Source organism: Nicotiana sylvestris, chromosome 10 (genome assembly GCF_000393655.2).
Source record: "Nicotiana sylvestris chromosome 10, ASM39365v2, whole genome shotgun sequence".
Lineage (NCBI taxonomy): Eukaryota > Viridiplantae > Streptophyta > Magnoliopsida > Solanales > Solanaceae > Nicotiana > Nicotiana sylvestris.
Window position 1 is genome coordinate 33,120,810 of NC_091066.1, and position 19,970 is coordinate 33,140,779.

Genomic DNA, 19,970 nt, shown 5'->3' on the forward strand with positions numbered 1-19,970 from the left:
TCGCGCAGACATTAGAGCTTTCTTAAAACCCTTCCCGCTCTTAAACCTGCAGGGCTTTAGCTTTTCTCGTTTCTGTCCCGTCAAATCTTTTGGGTATTCTGAAGATGGAGATTGACGAGGGCGCATCTCCCAGCTATTTTGACCCTGAAAATCTCAGTACAAGAGAGCGTTTTCGTCGATACGGGTATCTCTTTCTGCAAATTTCAATTTTGCCATTTCGAACTTTTACCAATAAGTTTGTCTTTTTCTTTTCTTTTGCGTCTATATAGATTGTAATTGATACAAACTAGTTGAAATTAAAGTTTAGTTTTTTTTGTTACACTTGCACTAGCTTCCATCTTTGCTTAGGTTACAGAGGCTCACCCCTCACAAGTGTGAGATTTAGAAAACCTTTAGGGTTTGAAAACCCTTATATATTTTTAGTATTGGAATAAAATGAGTTCCAATTGAGCGGACCGGATACAAATGAAGTGGGAGGAGAACCATGAGGTATCAGGTTCAAATTTTAGCATGACAAGAAACACTAGATGATTTCTTCCCATATAGCAAAGTTTTGTGGATAGAGTTACCCAATACCTATGTTGGTCGGAGGCAGCAGATACCCGGGGGATAGTCGAGGCACATGCAAGTTGACTCGGACACTACCGTCCTAAAAAAATGTAGATGATTGGTTTAATTGTCCTTAACTAGTTTGGGATTGAGGTATAGTTGATTGATTGATGACTGTCAATTGATGTATACTTAGCTTCTGCAACAGCTATTAGTGCATTATACTAAAGGGCAACACAATGCCCTAAGCTTCCGCTATGCGCGGGGTCCAGGGAAGGACCGAGCCACAAAAGTCTATTAGTGCATTGTACTGAAGTAGGAAATTTTGAACCTCTGGGGACCTGGGTGTTTTTCCTATTATGGGGTTCAAGTCATTCTAGTAGTTCTGATATTCAACTCATAATTACCACATTACTTCAGTTTTAAGAACCTTTACATAGGTAGCAATTTAACACCCTTGGTTGTGCTTACCAGGTATGGAATTGGATTTGACCAAAAAAGAAAAAGAAGAGATGTTCAGCTCGTAATATCTTTTGTGGGAAAGCTCACAGTTAATTTTAGGAAAAGAGAGTGGGCATGGTAGAGAGACACAGTTGTTGGTCGAGCCAGATTTAAAATCTTTACTTGGTCGATGTGAAGTACCACTACATTCACTATTCCTGTGTGGCAATGAGTGCAGAATTAGTAGAAATATATATTTTTTTAAATTTTAATTATATGTGCTCCCCTTGTCTCTACCTTCACAAGGTAGGAGTAAGGTCGGCGTACACACTATGCTCCACAAACCCCACTTGGTGGGATTATACGGAGTTTGTTGTTGTTGTTGTTGTGCTCCCCTTGACCACTACTGCAGGACAATGAGTACAGACTTGGGAGAATTATCATCATGTATGTACATATTCATATATATTATATTTTTGATGAAGTGAGTTGTTTCTTTACTGGCATCAAATAGATGCAAAGTATACAAAAGAGGTATTGTTAGCTCCATGTATGTTATATATCATGTATACAAACACAGTCCTATTACTGAAGCCTAGGTTTGGCACTTATTCTTGGTTCTGTATTTATTCACCTTACCAAATTCTTGCTGTAGCATTCAAGTTTTCTGTCTCTCCATAACTTAGAAGCAATGGCCAGAGATCAAATTGAATATCGTGTTGCACCCGTTTAGTCCTTTGGGTCAATTTCCCTCAGTATACCTTTAACAGAAGAGACAGTGGACACATAAGTGAAACAAATCCGTGGCAAGAGACATTTGGATGTACCAATTGAGCATGCCAGTAAGGGACAGCAAATTGGCAGACGGTGTTCACCTGTTAATATTGCGAACATGCAAAAAACTCAGAACAGCCTGACTATTGTCTTCAAAATTCTTTGGAGATAGTTGTAACCCCCCCCCCCCCCACACACACACACACAACCAAAAAAAAAAAAATTAAAAAGACAAAGTCTAATACTATTGGATACTCCTATTATTTTATAAGAGCATGTGCATTTCTGTATAGTGGTATTTTTCTGAAAGTATTTAGAGTATGGTAGTTGAAGGTGCCTTTGCTTATATGTTCTGTATTAACTATATGCTGTTTCACAGTATCGACAATGATTTTTATGGGCTTGGCATCTATTTTAGTTTTTGTGTGTGTATTTAAAATTTCTGTAAATCCACACGCCACTGAAGCATCAGTACCATGCACAGGAAAAGGAGTTCAGGTTCAAGCCTATCTCCTCATCGGGAAAGATCTACTGCTAGGGTCACTGAGGTTAGATCGAATGGAGCACTTTTTATGGAGAACATCAAACAAGAAGTTGAAAGTATTGATGCTGATGTAACACCTTCTCGAATACAAACTGCCTTTAAGAGTAGACCATCTCTTGATAGCCATGGGATATTAGAGACAGATACTGATGATTTGATTCGTCAAGGTGGAAGTATTTCCCTTAGAACTTGCAAGGAGGAGCATGATGCATCACCGGACAGTGGAGACTCAACATTTTCTTTATTTGCATCTCTACTGGATTCAGCTCTTCAAGGTGCTTACTAGTAAAATTGTGTTGACCTAATATAACCTTATTTACAGCAGTGCAAGGTGGCATTCTTTGATCAACAGAAAGTGCTTGGGTGATGATTTTGGATTGTTGTTGTTATGTAGCTTACATTTTGAAATTACCCTAGGGCTCCAACACTAATTATCCATTTACACTTCTTACATTTGATGATATTTGCGAGATGGGTTTAGAGAAATGGGATTGCTTGGTGCAATTGATGTCTTGGATTCCACTTCCCCCATTATGTCTTGAATTTTGATGTTTAGAGAAAAAAAACTGTGATTCTAATTTTTACTTTACCTTACCCAAATAAAACTGTGATTCTAATTTTTTGGGATTGAGGTGTAGTGGATTGATTAATTGATTTTTTTAGGAATAAAAAGAATCATGAATATCTGTATGCAGATCGAGAAGTGGAGAGGCATGAGATATATTTGTAAGCTCTGTATGGTTATATTGTGTAACTAACTTGTGTTCATGGGGTTTTGTTTGGTATTTTCTGCATGCTTATCACTATTATTCATAGACTAAAAGAACTAGTGTAATGATTTTCTTACTGTGTGGTTATGATTTCTTTTCTGGTTAAATCTTGTATCCAAGTTGTCTACATTTCTAGTAACTTACACTGATCTGATGTTAAAGTTGAGATGTCAAGATCATTAATCTTTATGTTGATTGGTACTTGAATTATTCACAATCTTTGGATTTTTTCCCTATATTTATAAGGATGGCATCCAATGCTTTCTGTAGAAGCTGGATTCAATAGGAAACTGAGAGAGAGCTAGACAGGACAGTCATGGAATTAAATTTTTGTTGAGACATAATAATCTTCTCTCTTTTGCATGGGTTCGTGCATGTGAAATAGAGAAAACTTTGAATTTTGCTCCTTTTGATTTTAAAACAAACTTCAATATTTTTGGTTCTCTCACTCTTTTACAGATAGGAAATGTTGGGTTGTATATATGGCCTGCATTGGGCTTTGGAGAACTTTTTTTACCCACCCCACCCCATCAGGAGGATCAATAGTGTTCCCACTTACCCTCTAACGTGGCTCGAACCCTCAACCTACTGGTTGATGGCGGAGGTGCTCAACCACTATAGCAAGCCTCACTTGTCAGCTTTGGAAGATCTGAACTTTAGAGATTTGGACATTATGCAGTGTAGATTAATTTACCAGTTTTCAGAAGAAAGTTCTCTTAGTATGCCATGAATGAGGGAAAATAATGTAAAGATTGATATCTAACAGTTTCTGTTTCTATGTGCTGTAGGGTTAATTTCTATCCCTGACTTGATATTACATTTTGAGAATTGTTGCCGTGATGTCTCAGAATCAATTAGGTATGTATGCTGCTCCTCTTTGTCAGCTCACTAGCCTTAGCTTAGAATTCTCTTTATTGGAGCTGACCTCTATCTTTTATTACATCTACATCTTCTTGATGCCATTAATGAAATCTACTTCATAAAAAAAGTATTTCTGTTGCTCTGTATCATATGTGCATTTTATCCCAACTTGAATGTCTCTATTTGACTGTCTATGGCTATTAATACGAGAGCTGACAATGTGTTTTTTACTGTTAACCGGGAAAAATATGAGTGCCACAAGTTACATTTTGATTCTATAGTAATAAGAAGTAGATGAGTGTTTTACTGATAATAAAAGAAAAATAGAAGGAAAGACATGAATTGTTGGTTGCTGGAAATGTGCTGCACTGGATTTTAGTTGAAATAAGCTAAAACGAAAGGTGGACATTCAATTCATCTGTAATCTATGAAGAGTATGCTAGTTTAAATGATGTCTTTGTTAGCTTTTGTAGTTATTGTGAGTGCACCTTTTTTGCTCCAAAAATTCTCGAGTATCTTCAATTACATGCTTGAGTTCTTTGAAGTGATTGACAATCTCAAATTCCTGCCTCAGAAGTATTTTGCATCCTTTTAAACTTCAGCGAAAGCTGGATAAACTTCTGTCAAAGTTACTCCAGATCAACAAACTAGGATCTCGAAGTTGGGTTGACATTCACAAGATGACACTAAGAGAGTCCGCCAAGCCTTAGACTAGTTTTGCCATTTTGGTCCAAAGAGCTCTTTGTCAGTCAACCTTATTTTCTTCTTTGCCACATGCTCCCCCCTTTTTGCGGTCATTTAAATCTGTTGTGATTTGGAGTCTCATTATTACTCTTTAAAAGTGATTTTCCAGCTCTTGTGCTCCTCCTGTAGTTTAAAATAAAAGAAAAAGGAAATATCTTGGTTAAACGTGTAGATACTCCGGATTTGCTTGTTCCTATATGTGTATCCGGCCAATTGGATTGTGGAAGTCTTCTGAATTAGCACATTAGTCTTCCAAGTTTTATTTGACTGTAGTAAGTCTTTCATATTTCAGTGTATCAATCTGACTTTTCCAACAAGCCAGGGTAATAAAAATATGTGCTCTGACTAGTAGCAGAGAAACTGCTCTCCTTAGTAAATATCTTACAAAGACCTCAAATAACAGTAAGTCCTTTTCAAGTTTTCCCTTTTGCTGCCTTTCTACTTTATTGTTTAACCATTATACAGTTTCACCTGCAACTACCACTGTGAAGAGCTCTTATATTATTTGACTGATTTTCCACCTAAAGGTAAATAATCTTTAGTTTTCTTCAATCTGTTTTCATTATAAAAAAGAGAATTTTTAGTGGTTGTAATGACTAAAATAGTAAAACAACAGAAACTAAGATGCCAAATTTGTGAAAAATATGGTGTTTGCCAACATCCTCCAATGCTATTGTGAACTTTGTAGTGTAGTCCCAGATTGAGGATGTATCTAGTGTTTTTCATGTGAGACTGCAATGTCTTGTGCTCTTTTCCTGTAGGTATGGTTCTAATGAAATGCACAGAGTTATGGAGGACAAATTGATGAGACAGAAGGCACGGATTTTGCTTGACGAGGCAGCTTCATGGTCTCTCTTGTGGCATCTTTATGGAAAAGGAAATAAGTCGTCAACCTTTTAATTCCTATGTTCTTAAGTTATCACTAGAAAGTCTTGCCACTTCTTACTTTGGTAGTGATAAAATTGTGTATGTCTTTGGGCATAGTTGTTACTCCATCTGTCTTAATTCATATGGTTCGAACTAACTTTTTGATTTTTAACTTTTCGGTTATGATATTTCTTTTTAATTTTTCAATCATCATGAAAATCTATTCATTTATTGTAGATAATATTCTCAATGTAGTTTTTGAAATGTCTAAGATTCAATTTGGAAATGCTGTACTTGGTTAAAAAAAAAGATGCAATTTGGAAATATGATCTAATGGACATTATTTTCAACTTAAAACTTGATAATTTTGATGACAACTCAAATTTTCATATTAAAGGAATGGAGGGGATACTTTTCTTTCATCTACGTCGTTATAAAAATAATAACAACGTGTGTGCACAATTGACCCTTGGAGATAGCCTTTTGGTGTAGTATTAGAATTCATGTCCTGTAACGGTTGAATAATGTAGATCTTTCATTTCCTTGTATGTTGACAAAAGGAGTTTCATGTTCTTTCTAAATATACTCTGCATTTGGCTCTTGAAAAAGAGGTTGTGGACACGAGTCACTTTTAAATGTGTAGTAAATCTTTGATTTTCTTGTGGGAAGCAGTTCACTAATGTCATTATTAGCTGGATCTCTTTTGTTGTGTTTCAGCAATTTTACTGCATAAAGTTTTCGTAATGAACAGAAAATAGTTTCCTGCTCAAGTTCATTTGCTAGATGTTTATTGTTATTTAAATTGAACGTTTCATCCTCTTGCAGGAAATGAAGAACTTCCTGAAGACCTTATCCTGGTGATGCATCTTTAGTTGTCAACAGAGTAGTATTGTTGCTGTTAATGTGTTTAGTTTCTTTTTTTTTGATGAAGTAAGATAATATCATTGAAAGGGCATCAGGAAGATGCCAAATTACAAGAACAGAACTTATGTTAGCTCCCCTACAAAAGACAAAAAACATTGTAAGCTCGAGTACAAGAGTGCCTATGCTAGAACCAGGGAGCTAACAAAATCCAAAAAGTGTCAACCCTATTAACAGGGAAAAGAAAGTTCCAACTGAACAAACTAACTAAACATCTAGCTTTTAAGGAATGTGTTGTTTAGTTTCTTTTATGTTTAATTTTTGCTTATCATACTATGTTCTTTGCAGTTGCCAACTACTTCACACTTAGAAGCTTGCCAATTTGTTGTGAAGAATCATACTGCACAACTATGCCTCCGAATTGTTCAGTGGCTTGAAGGATTAGCCTCCAAAGCCCTTGATTTGGATAGAAAGGTAATGAATTAGTATATGATAATTTATTTCTTGCAGTTTTCTTATTTTTGGTGGTTTTCCCTATCTGTTCATTCTTATTCCTTAAAATCAATCAAGCATATAATTTAACAGGGATGTAAATAAATCCTTTTGCAGTTTTACATGTCTGAGTTGATTATAAATATTTATGACATTGTTTCGTGCATCTCATACTGCTCCATGGACAGTTGAATGTGGATGATTGAGGTGAAACTTGATGCTTAATGTGATGAAATGGTGTCACAGATATATCCAAAAAAAGGGGAAAAATAGTTTCACAGTTTTATCTGATGTCCCTGAAGGGGCAAATGGTAGCACCGTCACGTTATAGCAGAACAATCTCAGTTTATGCCATTAAACCAATTATTGCCATTTTTGGTTAATCATGTTTCCTGGTTTGTTCTTATAATTAAGGTGTAACGTTCCAGAATATAGTACCACTACTGTTTAGTGTTTGCGAAATCTTTTTTGGAGCTTATTCCATTTTTTGAAATATGTCTCCGCAAGCTTTAAAATGCACATTACACTTTATATGTACATTAGAGAACTGCACACATTTGGCAGATCCCTAGAAACCTAATTGGTTCTAGGTGTTGAACTTTATTTGTAAATGCGGAAGCACTCTAACTGATTTTGTGAAGAAAATGGACCTTGGACCTAATTTAATCTCGAAAATTTGCTCATGAAGTGAGGATCGTCCAAGACCATATCTAGGACTCATGCATGTTGCACTTTACACCCCCTGCACATCCATTGTTGAATATCTGGTGCATGGAATAATATAATACTGGGGCCCGACATTGCATAACCAAAGATTAGACTAGTCTTGTCTTAACCATATTAGGAAGATGGACCTGGTACCTAAATCAATCCCAAAATTAGCTCATATGGTGAGGAGATCACGTTGTCTAAGATCATATAGGGCGATGATGGCTTATATACTTGACCAATGTAGGACTCAACAGGCTAACATAAGTTTCATCTTCCTTTATTTTCTGAACTTTGTGCGATTTTATCTATTAAAGATTTTTTTTGGTTTGAACTTCGTCTGGGATGTATAAATCAATCAATCAGCTAAATTCAATTTCGAATTAGCTGGCTATATTAGGGCCCATTTGGCCATAAAATAAATTTCACTTTTTTCGGAAAATTTTCACTTTTTCTGGAATCAGTATTTGGCCATGAAATTTTCAAATTTTACTATTGAATTTCGAAATTTTTCTGGAAATTTGAAAAACTCCAAAAACCTGTTTTTCAAAATTCACTTCAAATCACTCACAAAAATTCAAAAATAACTGCAAATTGTATTCATGTTCAAACACAACTCTAATTTTCAAATACTATTTTCGCTTGATTTCTTTTTTTATATCATTTTTTCCGGAATTTCACAATTCTTATATCCAAACGCCTGCGTTTAGTATTGAAAAACTGTCCATGAGGGAGACGAGAGTTTCCAAAATGCTTTTTTCAGCTAATGTTTTTTTTTAAATTTTTTGGTAGTAAAGATGCACAAAATTCTCAAAAACCTAGCAAGAATCTATATTGTTATATTAAAAGCACGAAGGCTCTTAGTGAAATATCATTCGCCTTTTTTACATTAGACATAATTGTAGTTTCAGTTACTTTCTTAATATTTAGGACATTTAATTCACCTAAAATTTTGATTATTAAATATTTCCTTATTGAATAAGTAAAAGTCCTAATATTTAGACTTTAGCCATCACAGACATGTAAGATATTAATTAAATCAGAACTAACGTGAGTATTTTACCATCCAAAGCAAAGTTAACTTCCATGTTAGAATCATCCCTCGATAAATTTAAAAGAAAACAAGAGAAAGACTTTGAGTAATGCCGTTATTTAAAAAATGTGAATGAACTAATATTCGTATTCTAAATTCAATTATGAATTTACCACTTTTAATATTCTGGAATGTTTTGTCATTCTATTTAATTAAAAAAGAACTTCCTACCCTTCAAAAGTATATTTCATATTAGACAAAATAATGATTTAGTTATTTTTGTAACATTTAGGACTTTAAATTCGACTAAAATTAATATTAGGATTTTAGAATTAAATATTAGAAAGATAATCAGTTGGATAACTCAAAGAATCACCTAAAATTAATTACTGCCAAAAGTGTTCCCTGAACTCAAGTAGTGTGTCACTAAAATGTTATCAACGAATAACTTTTAAGTAGTTAACTATAATTCTATTTTATAACTCAAAAAATCTTAAAATATGTATGTAGATAAAATAAATATTTAAACAATATTGTAATGATTTCAATGAATACACGTTAAATCTTTTTGAGATTTTTTTTTTTTGGATGAAGTAAGATGTTATATTAATAAAAGCATCAAGGAGATTCATAGTTGCAAAAGTTGAGGTGCAAAAATGAAAGAAAAACTAGTCCCTTTACAGTATGTCAATCTAAGACAAGGGTGCTAACAAAGTCCAAAAGATGAGCAGAACTAATTACATTAGCTAACTTAGTCCAACAAAAAAGATTGAGTAGGCATATAGCTTTGAGAGAGTGATTTGGAGTTGAGATCCCATCAAAGCATCTACTATTCCTCTCATTCCACAAACACCAAAAAATAACTGCAAGGATCATCAACCAGATCTTCTTGATGGTCTTATCAACTCTCCATTGACTCCAGCTCAAGTGTGCCTGTTTTATGTTTTGCGGCATAACCCATTTGAGGCCAAAAATATAGTAAAACATGTTCCAAAATCAGTGGCCAGTGGGCAAAACAAAAACAGATGGCTGACTGTTTCCACGTTCTCCCTGCACATATAACATCTATTGACCAACTGAAGGTTCTCTCCTGTTGAGATTATCTTGTGTCAAGCAAGCTTCATGGAGAACAATCCAGTCAAAGCAAATTACTTTAATAGGCAACTTAGTTTTCCATATTAATTTCCATGGCCATGCATCAATCACTTGGTTTTGAGAACATAGTTGCCTGTAACATTCTTTCACTGAGAAAGTGCCCTTACTCCCCAAACAAATGGTGTCTGGTGTACTTGCATTCATGTTGAACCTTTCCACTATGGCAAGCAATTCTATCAAGTTGTCCACTTCCCAATCTTGCACTGCTCTTCCGAGATGAACATCCCAATTATTGCCACTTCAGTCCTGAGCTATGGAGGAGTTTTTGTCCAATGCAATCTGGAACATGCTAGGGTATTTATCCATGAGTGTAATGTTGTTGAGCCATTTGTCTTTCCAGAATCTGATATGTGCTCCATTGCCTGCTTTGAAGTAGGATTCCTAGAAAATTCATTCCCCAATTTCCTGATGTACTTCAAAGGGCCCACTCCATAAGGTGAATTAGAGACTTTGGTGCTCCAGTTGTCTTTTTTCCCATGCTTTGCAATAATCACCTCCTTCCAGAGGCTTGATTCCCCTGTGCCATATCTTCAAAGCCATTTCATTAGTAAACACTTGTTGTGGACCTCTAGAGATCTCTGATACCCAATCCTCCCTGGTGCTTTGGTTGTATGACTTTATCCCACTAAATGAGATGAAACCTGTAGTGCTGCTGTTCCCTTCCCATAGAAAGTCCCTCCCAATTTTATCTAATTGCTTTAACACCTTTTTAAGGGTAGGAAACAATGACATGTAATAAGTTGGGATGCTGTCAAGTACACTATTGATAAGAGTTAGTCTTCCTCCCATGGAGAGGTATTGCAATTGCCATGATGCTAATCTCTTTTCAAACTTTTCAATAATCCCACTCCATATCTCACAGCTTTTGAATTTGACAACTAGTGGAAGGCCCAAGTATGTGGTAGGCAAGTAGCCAATACTGCAACCCATGATACCTGCTAATTCCTCAATGTTAGATACATGGTTGACTGGATAAATGATACTTTTCAACACATTAACATGTAGCCCAGAAAGAGCTTCTAATAGGAGGAAAGCCAGGTTTAGGTACATAAGTTGTGACTTTTCAGCCTCACAAAAGATTAGAGTATCATTTGCATACAGCAGATGAGAAACAGAGACTGAACTCCCAATGTTTATCCCTACTCTGAAGCCTTGAATCCGTTGTAGTTCTCTGGCCTTTTCAAGCATTTTGCTTAAACCTTCCATGGCAAGTATAAATAGGAGAGTGGGATCCCTTTCTGAGGTGAGAAGAAACCCACAGGTTCTCTGTTGACCAACACTGAATATTTGACTGTTGTTATGCTGAATCTAATCCACCTTCTCCATTTGTCTCCGAATCCTATCTTCCTTAGAATAGAAATTAGATAGGACCAATTCAGCTTGTCAAAAGCTTTTTCAATATCAAGTTTGCATATAATGCCAGGCTCCCCAGATTTAAGCCTCCAATCTAGAGCCTCATTAGCTATAAGTGAAGCATCAATTATCTGCCTGTGCTTAATGAAAGCATTTTGATGACTGGAGACTAATTTGCCAATAATCTTCTTCAATCTTTCTGCTAGTAGCTTGGCCACAATCTTATAGACACTGCCAATTAGACTTATTGGTCTGAAGTCTCTAAGTTCAATAGTCCCTTTCTTTTTTGGAATCAAGGCAATAAAGGAGGCATTACATGATCTCACCTTATAGCATGAAAGTGATTGAGTGCCCCCGTCACTTCTGGTTTGATAAACTCCCATGTTCTTTGAAAGAAAGCGATAGTGAAACCATCTGGCCCAGGAGCCTTATCTGAGGAACAGGAATTAATGGTTTCATGCACTTTTTCTTTGTCAGAAACTGAGACTGAACTCCCAATGTTTGTCCCTACTTTGAAGCCTTGAATCCGTTGTAGTTCTCTGGCCTTTTCAAGCATTTTGCTTAAACCTTCCATGGGAAGTATAAATAGAAATGGGGAGAGTGGGATCCCTTTCTGAGGTGAGAAGAAACCCACAGGTTCTCTGTTGACCAACACTGAATATTTGACTGTTGTGATGCTGAATCTAATCCACCTTCTCCATTTGTCTCTGAATCCTATCTTCCTTAGAATAGAAATTAGATAGGACCAATTCAGCTTGTCAAAAGCTTTTTCAATATCAAGTTTGCATATAATGCCAGGCTCCCCAGATTTAAGCCTCCAATCTAGAGCCTCATTGGTTATAAGTGAAGCATCAATTATCTGCCTGTGCTTAATGAAAGCATTTTGATGACTGGAGACTAATTTGCCAATAATCTTCTTCAATCTTTCTGCTAGTAGCTTGGCCACAATCTTATAGACACTGCCAATTAGACTTATTGGTCTGAAGTCTCTAAGTTCAATAGTCCCTTTCTTTTTTGGAATCAAGGCAATAAAGGAGGCATTACATGATCTCACCTTATAGCATGAAAGTGATTGAGTGCCCTCGTCACTTCTGGTTTGATAAACTCCCATGTTCTTTGAAAGAAAGCGATAGTGAAACCATCTGGCCCAGGAGCCTTATTTAAGGAACAAGAATTAATGGTTTCATGCACTTTTTCTTTGTCAAAAGCTTTCTCTAACAACTCCCTGTCCTCTTCTGCTAGTCTAGTTGCTTCATCAAAATTGGCAGTAGGTCTCCACACTTCGTTTTCTGTATACAGATTCTGGTAGAAGTTCAAAATCTCCTCTTTAATCTGTGTTTTGTCTTCTATTATTTCATCATTTACTTTAAGCTTGTTAATATTGTTGAATCTTCTGTGTGAGTTGGCTATGGAATGGGAATATTTAGTGTTCCTGTCCCCCTCTTTCAACCATTGACATCTTGACTTTTGTCTCCATATGTTTCTTCAGCTTTGGCCAGTTCCTCCAGCTCCACTTGCGAACTCAAAATCTTCTGCTTTTCAGCTTGCATTGGAATTCTGCCTTCTGTAGCTTGTTCTAAAGCTGCAAGTTCCTCAAGAGCCTTGCTTCTTCTTACTTCCAACTTTTTTTGAACAGAAGGAAATATATTAATAATAGCTAAGTGTCAAACATTGACATATTACATCCCAAACTGCCGCAATTGGCACTAACATTTGCACTACAGCCTTCTAAGGCATCAACATTTCCTAACGCAGCCTAGCGCATATAGTAGCAGAAGTAGTTTTTACAGAAAAGAAGCCCTCCATGTCCCTTTGATATTGTGTCATCGCCGGTTCCGGTGGGGTAGACAAAAGGCGAAGCTTATTTATGTTGGGCTGCATGAGTGCATCTCTAGCCAAAATATGTGCCATTGCATTTCCTTCCCTGAAGCTATGCTTGAGGATTACCTGCCCCTTCTGCCTCGCCCGAAGAAGTAACAACCTGCATGCATAAATTAGATGTGTGTAAGTAGGATGGTCATGCTCAATCATGGTTATTGTTTCTGAAGCATCCGTTTCAATTTCTACCGGATGCATACTGTGTGCTATAACCATCTGCAGGCCTTCTTGTAGTGCTTGGAGTTCCACTTGAGCCGATGAGAGTGTATGCACCTTCTTGGTGAAAGCCATTATCCAGCGCCTGCATGGTTACGAACAATTCCTCCAATTCCACCTTGGTATCTATCAGCTTTGAAGGCACCATCTATGTTTAGTTTCAACCAGCCTTGCGGTGGCTTGTGCCAACTAACCTTAATAGACTTGTGAGGGAGTTGTTAATGTGCTTTTCAATCAAGAGTTTATATTCTAGAGAGGTGTTGATAATGGTTGACCAACGAATTTTGTGAGAAGTATTGTTGTGGTTATTTACATTCCTATTTTTCCGGATGTTCCAAATGGCAAAAGGAAAGTCCTCATTCCAAGAAAGATAGTGGTGGCTAAAATAATTATTAATTTGCTTATGGTCGAGCCAATGAGTAGTATGCGTCTTATCATTCAGTTGGAGACCATAAGTATGCCATAAGTTGTTGACAGATGAGCAATCCCAGAAGATGTGGTGAATAGTTTCCTCATTGTTTTTGCAAACCGGGCAGATTGGGTCGATGTTGATACCTATATTAGCCAAGTAAGATCGTGTAGGAAGTCTATTGTGGTAGCACTTCCAAATGAAATTTTTTATCTTGTTTGGGCAATGTAAGCTCCAGATCCAACTGAAATCTTTGTCTTGATTTTCCTCTTCATTTATGATTTGATAGCAAGAAGAGGTTGAGAACAGTCCATTAGAGGATAGGCTCCATATATTGTGAATATTGCGAGATTTCCTACCGGTGGGGATGATAGCACTAATGCTATCAGTTATTTGGGAAGGGATGAGATTTTTGAGAAGTTCAATTGCCCATTTTCCTTAATTTGATTTACTGTAAGCTTATCCTCATGCTCCCTTAGAGGACCTGCGATTGCATTCTAAGGTTCCTTATGTTTGGGATCCAATTGGATTGCCAAACACTAAGGAGAGCCTTGTTATTGATATCCCATCTTGTACCAATATTGCAAAGGTGCCATCCTCTAAAGATGCTCTTCCAGGTGTGGGAGTTAGTAGTATTCCCCCTCATATTACCATATTTACTAGAGATTACTTTGGTCCACATCGAATTAGGGTTGTTAATAAGTCTCCATACTAAACTCGTTAGGAGTGCTAGATTTTTACTATCAGCTTTTCGAATCCCCAAGCCACCCATGCATTTGTTCTTTGTAACAATGTTCCAATTAATCATATGGAGTTTCCTCTTATCAGGGGATGAGTTCCATAGAAAATCCCGTTGGATTTTGTCTATTTCCTTTAGAGTTTTTTTGGGAAGCATAGAGGATTGCATGATGTGGTTGGGAATTGTGTTTAGAGTAGAGGATATCAGGGTGCACCTCCCCGCTGTGTTGAGCCACTTAGCTTTCCAACTACTTAGTTTCTTTCTCATTTTATCAATGACGAATTGGTAGTCTTTTGGTTTTGGGCTAACGTTTATGATTGGAAAGTCAAGGTATGTACCAAAAGTTTCGCTGACTTTTATGTCCCAAAGATTCGAAAGTTTGATTTTTGTTGACTTTGGGCACTGACTAGAAATAATTAACTTAGATTTTGATTTGTTAATGGTTTGGCCTGATAACTGGCAGAAGTTATCAAGGCAACGAATCATAGAATGGGCTGTTTTTATGTTGGCTTTGCCCATTAGAGTGAGGTCGTCTGCGAAGAATAAGTGCGATAAAGGAGGGCTTTTGTGAGTAATTCTAATAGTTTCCAATTTCTTAATATCCACATTGTGGTTGATCATTATAGAGAGCATTTCCATACAAAGTATGAAAATGTAGGGTGACATAGGGTCTCCTTGTCTAATTCCTCTTGAAGGAGCAAAGGATTCAGACTTTGTGCCATTGACAAGGATGGTATAGCTAGAGGAGGTAATACAACATATAATTAGGTTGATCAAACTAGTAGGGAAATTAAAGAAGATTAATGTTCTATGGATGAAAGACCATTCCAATTTATCAAATGCTTTTTCAAGGTCGGTTTTGACTATCATATTCCCTTGCTTGCTTTTTGAATTTTTGATGTAGTTCATTACTTCTTGAATGATTAGAGCATTATCACAAGCTCTTCTTTCCTTAATGAAGCTAGCTTGGTGAGGGCCAATTATATTCTACATAAAGGGCTTCATCCTATTGGCTATTATTTTAGAAATGATTTTGTAAATCGTATTACAAAAGCTTATGGGCCTAAATTTTTTTAAATGATTAGCATTTTCAAACTTGGGGATTAGGCAAATGTAAGTCTTGTTAATGTCTTTAGGAATACTGTTTTCCCTAAATACTTTGTGACAGAAATCCATAACACTACCTTTAATGTTATTCCAGAATTTTTAGAAAAAAAGGGGGTGAAGCCCATCCGGTCATGGAGCTTTATTAGGATGAAAAGAGAATATTGCTTTTGTGATCTCAAAGTCTATAAGCGGCTAGTCTAGGCACGAGGGAGGGAAGTGTATATTAGAGTGGTTGCTACCATTTTGTGTATGCAAATAGGAAGAAGTGTGGTTTGTAGTGAATAAGTTCTTGAAAAAATTGACCGTGTGGTCCATTATGGATTTTGGGTCGTCTATCTACTTTTTGGAGCCATCTTTAAAGAAGGTAATCTTATTAATTCTTTTTCTATTGGTCGCGGTGATTTGGAAATATTTGGTATTAGCGTCGCCTCCATTCATGAGCGTAACCTCCAATAATCTTCCTCAAGTACTAGGATCTCATTATATTGATGTTGTAATTTTTTTCTAGCTCTTGAAGGAAAATGCTAGTGCTATATCTAGGACTAATTTGAATTCCACTTAGCCTTGCTAGAATTTGTCTTTTTTTCCTATGAATGTCACCAAAGACTTCGTTACTCCAGCTCTTAACATCCTCCTCAAAGGACTTCGTGGCAGATATAAGATCATTAGTGGCCCAGTGCTTATTGACTATAGAAGTGAACTCCGGATGGGAACACCACATTGTTTCTAAGCGGAAAGGCTTGTCAATATAGTTCGTGGATTTCTTTTTGAGAGAGATGAGAATAGGGTTATGGTCGGAATGAGTTTTTGATAGGTGGATTATGGAGGCATCAGGGTATTGATCTAACCATTCCGTGTTAGCATAAACTCTATCGAGACGCTCCATTATTAGACCTTTCCCTCTTTTTCTATGATTCGACCACGTAAATTTGCACCCTTTGAAGCCTAGATCAAATAATTTGCAGTAGTTTAGGCTTGCTAAAATGTTTTGTGCACGCTTTTGGTTCACTGCCCTACCTCCAAATTTTTCTTGAGACATAATTACATCATTAAAATCCCCTCCCATAAGCCAAGGTCCTTTATAGAAATTATAGATATTTTTTATATTATGCCATAATGTATCACGATTGTACTTGTCAGTGCCAGCATAGATTGAACGAAAGAGCCAAGTTTTGTGATTTGGTTTTACCTCGATCATGGCATGGATTTCTTGGTTACGCCTAGTGAAGTTGTTGACGACGACTCTATTATGATTCCAAAGGATGACCAGCCCACCTGCTTTCCCCTCAGCAGGGCACCTTAATCATTTCAGTGAAATTGAAGTCCTCCAGAATTAAGAGGTGGTTAGCCATTCTAGTTTCTAGCAGAGCTACCATGCTGGGGTTGTGAGTATCCATAAGCTACCTAAAATTACGACGAAAATTTGCATTATTTGCACCCCAGACGTTCCAAATTATAAAGTTAATGGGTTGATTCATCATGGGCTGGTTGGAAGGTGCTTGGTTCTCCCTCGCGGTTGGTGTATTGTTCCTCCTGTGGGAGGGTACCCGAATCAGTACATTCTTCCCTACAGTGGGGTCGTGGGGGGGGCGTATATCCATCGAGCACTTGAACATGGTGTGTGGATAACTGATGATGCACTTCTTGTCGAGCCATTCCTTGAAGATTAGTATTTTTACTTTGCTTAGGTTTGAGAACGCCACCCTGGGTTCTCCAAGATGAGGGAGTGGTTCTTCCTCCACTTCTTGGTTTTCCTCGAGATTTTGCATGTCCATCTGCTGTGCTTCTGCATGCATGGGAGGAGGTGGGTTCTGATGTTGTGGTTGTGGATTTGGTGGTTGGGCCTGTTGGACAGGGGGTGTTTGGGCTGTCCATGGGGTGAAAATGGGGTTTAGCATGGACATCTCCTCTGGAGCAAACAAGGGTAGATTGATTGGTACATTCTGTGGCATCATATTGTTGGGATTTCCTGGAATGTTCCACATCTCTTGCATATTGGTAGTTAGGTTCTGATTGAGTGATGGAGCCAGTGGTTGGAGGATATTTGAGATCCACATTTGGTTGATGTAGTTTGTCATGGCCAAATGCATGCCCTCCGAGATCAGCTGAGCAAGGTAGCTCGTATTTTGGATGATCAGGACTGGATCCTACCCGTCGATCTAAAGATTGAAGGAAATGGCTTGACCCATGAGGCCTAGCTCTATCCAGGATTGTGGCTGATTGTTGGGTGGATTTGGTGGCCGAGTGTAAATCACAGGTTGAGGGGGAAGATGGGGTGGTAATGGAGGAAGGTTGTCCATTGGGTAGGGACGATTGAGGCGTTGGATTTGAATTAGGCGAAATCTCCTTCGGAGGGTGAGTTGTGTTCGAGGCATTCTGGGAAGTTAATATATCACAAGCTATGGAGTTTGGAGGAGTAAGAGCAGGAGTAGTAATGATAGGGTCTATATGCAAGGGAGAGAAGGGGTCTTGCGTGAGGTTTTTAGCAATATCTCCAATGGAGATCGCGTCCGACATATGGAGGTCGCTTTTGGCCAAGTGTTCATCGTCAGGGAGGTCATTTGATTGCACGCAATCTAATAGTGGGATATCTTCCTCCATAATATGATTACTGTGAGGGGTTAGTAAAGGAGTATTTTTTGTGTGGATTTTTTTATTGGGTGTTAGAGGGTTATTAGCAGGCTCATTAGTAGCAAGAGATTTTGGGAGATACTCCGTAGGATTAGAGTTCTTAGAAGACACGTTTTGTCCACCTGTCTGCTTGGGGTAGTCCTTGCCATGCAAACCACTGGTGGTATTATTTTTACCGCTGGTTTGTTCATAATCTAGGTGCTCTAAATTTAGATTATGGTAATTATGATTAAAGTGGTTAGTAAGAGTATTTTCATTAGGCTTATGGTTTTTAACTAAAGCTAATACAGGATTATGAAGAGACTTTGGATTATCGAGAAGCGTGGATGGCACAGATTTTTTTTCTATGAATTTTAATTGCTGAGTTTTGAGAAACTTACCCGTTGAGGCTTCAAAAATTTTTACATTTATACCTGGCAGTGTTGATGTTGTGGTATTTGTCTGCATGCTTGGTTTTAATAATGATCTCCTATTCTTGGGGAATGAAACCGTCTGCCATTCATAGTCGTTGTCCGTTTTTCTGGTTTGCCTTCTTCATTGGTCGAGTTTGTACTGTGGGTGGTTATGTGGGTACATTTGGTAGTTGAGTGCCCAAGACAACCACATTTTTTACATAGAATATTATCTCATTTGTATAATATTGTTTGTTTGTGAGATCCAATAAGGATATAGGGCTGCACCTTTTCCTTCAGTGGCAATTGAACACATAAACGTGCGTAACGCCCTCGAAGAGTAGAGGAGGTACATGCGTCGATTTTTAGAAGCTTTCCAATAGCATTCCCAATTTTTGTGAGTATAATTCCATCGTAGAATTCCGTTGGGAGATGGGGTAATCTCACCCAGATGGCCGTGAAACTTTGGGTTGCTTGAGTGGCTACAAAGTTTGGTGTCCATTTTTGGACTGAGAGGAAGAAGCCATTGATGAACCATGGCCCGTTTTGCAGTTCTTTCTTTGCATTTTCTTCCTTATTGAATTTAATCGTATAATAGTCCTCTCCGAGGTCTATTAAGGAGAAGTTTTCAGATGGCCTCCACAGGGCTTGAACCTTTGCCTTTAGATACTGGTGGAGGATTCTCTTTCCAATTAGCTTGATTATAACGGAGAATTTCCATGGTTCATAAATTCTTTTGATATCCTGCTCCGTTAGGGTTATTTGATGAGGCTGGTTCACCCTTCCCTCGTTGGTAAACTGGGCACGATCATTGTGTTGCACATCCATGGGGAAGATGAGCTATTTGGACTGTTCAAGTCCCCTAGATCGTTAGTTAATTCTCCAATCAGCTTGTCTTTGTACGAAATCTTTTCCTCACATGGGGGGTTGTCAGGAGGCTTTGGAGGAATTGTTGTTGTTGCTAGTAGGTTGCCTGTAGTAGTATGTGTATGCATTCGTTTGGTTGCCTTAGGCAGAATAAAGTTAGAGAGAAGGAGGAGCCTCTCTCACTAAAGGATGATATCCAAACAAACCTATTCTTACTTAGTATGTGTATGCATTCTTACTTCCAATTTGCCATAAACTTCTTTGTTCCAGTTGGAGATGTCTTTTTTCAAGTTTCTCAACTTCTGAGTGAGAATAAAATTAGGGCTGCCACCTATAGTGTAATTCTGCCACCACACTTTTACCATATCAATGAACCCCTCTTGTTGCAACCACATATTCTCAAACTTGAATTAGGAGTGGGTTGCCTCCCATTCTCCATATTCCAACAGTAATGGTTTATGATCAGAAATAGGTCTAGGCAACGCCAGCTGTTTAATTGCTTTAAAGCTTTTATCCCACTCTGTAGAAATAAGGAATCTGTCAATCCTAGATGTCTGTAGAGTGTTTTCCCCCCTTGAC

The 19,970-nt window shown here is 37.6% G+C and overlaps 1 protein-coding gene across 2 annotated transcripts in view; it reads left to right on the top strand.

The window, feature by feature from the left end:
* The first annotated feature begins 2 nt into the window (after positions 1-2).
* LOC104246045 (nuclear pore complex protein NUP107) overlaps positions 3-19,970 on the top strand; it is a 47,749-nt gene continuing 27,781 nt past the window's right edge. Inside the window, exons 1-6 of one of the 2 annotated variants that reach the window (XM_070158493.1) lie at positions 3-184; positions 2,249-2,583; positions 3,867-3,936; positions 5,445-5,558; positions 6,374-6,407; positions 6,760-6,885. In XM_070158493.1, coding sequence (XP_070014594.1) covers positions 105-184; positions 2,249-2,583; positions 3,867-3,936; positions 5,445-5,558; positions 6,374-6,407; positions 6,760-6,885 — 759 coding nt within the window. In that variant the 5' untranslated portion in view covers positions 3-104. The remainder of the gene's footprint in view (positions 185-2,248; positions 2,584-3,866; positions 3,937-5,444; positions 5,559-6,373; positions 6,408-6,759; positions 6,886-19,970) is intronic. The other variant, XM_070158494.1, reaches the window with a different exon arrangement.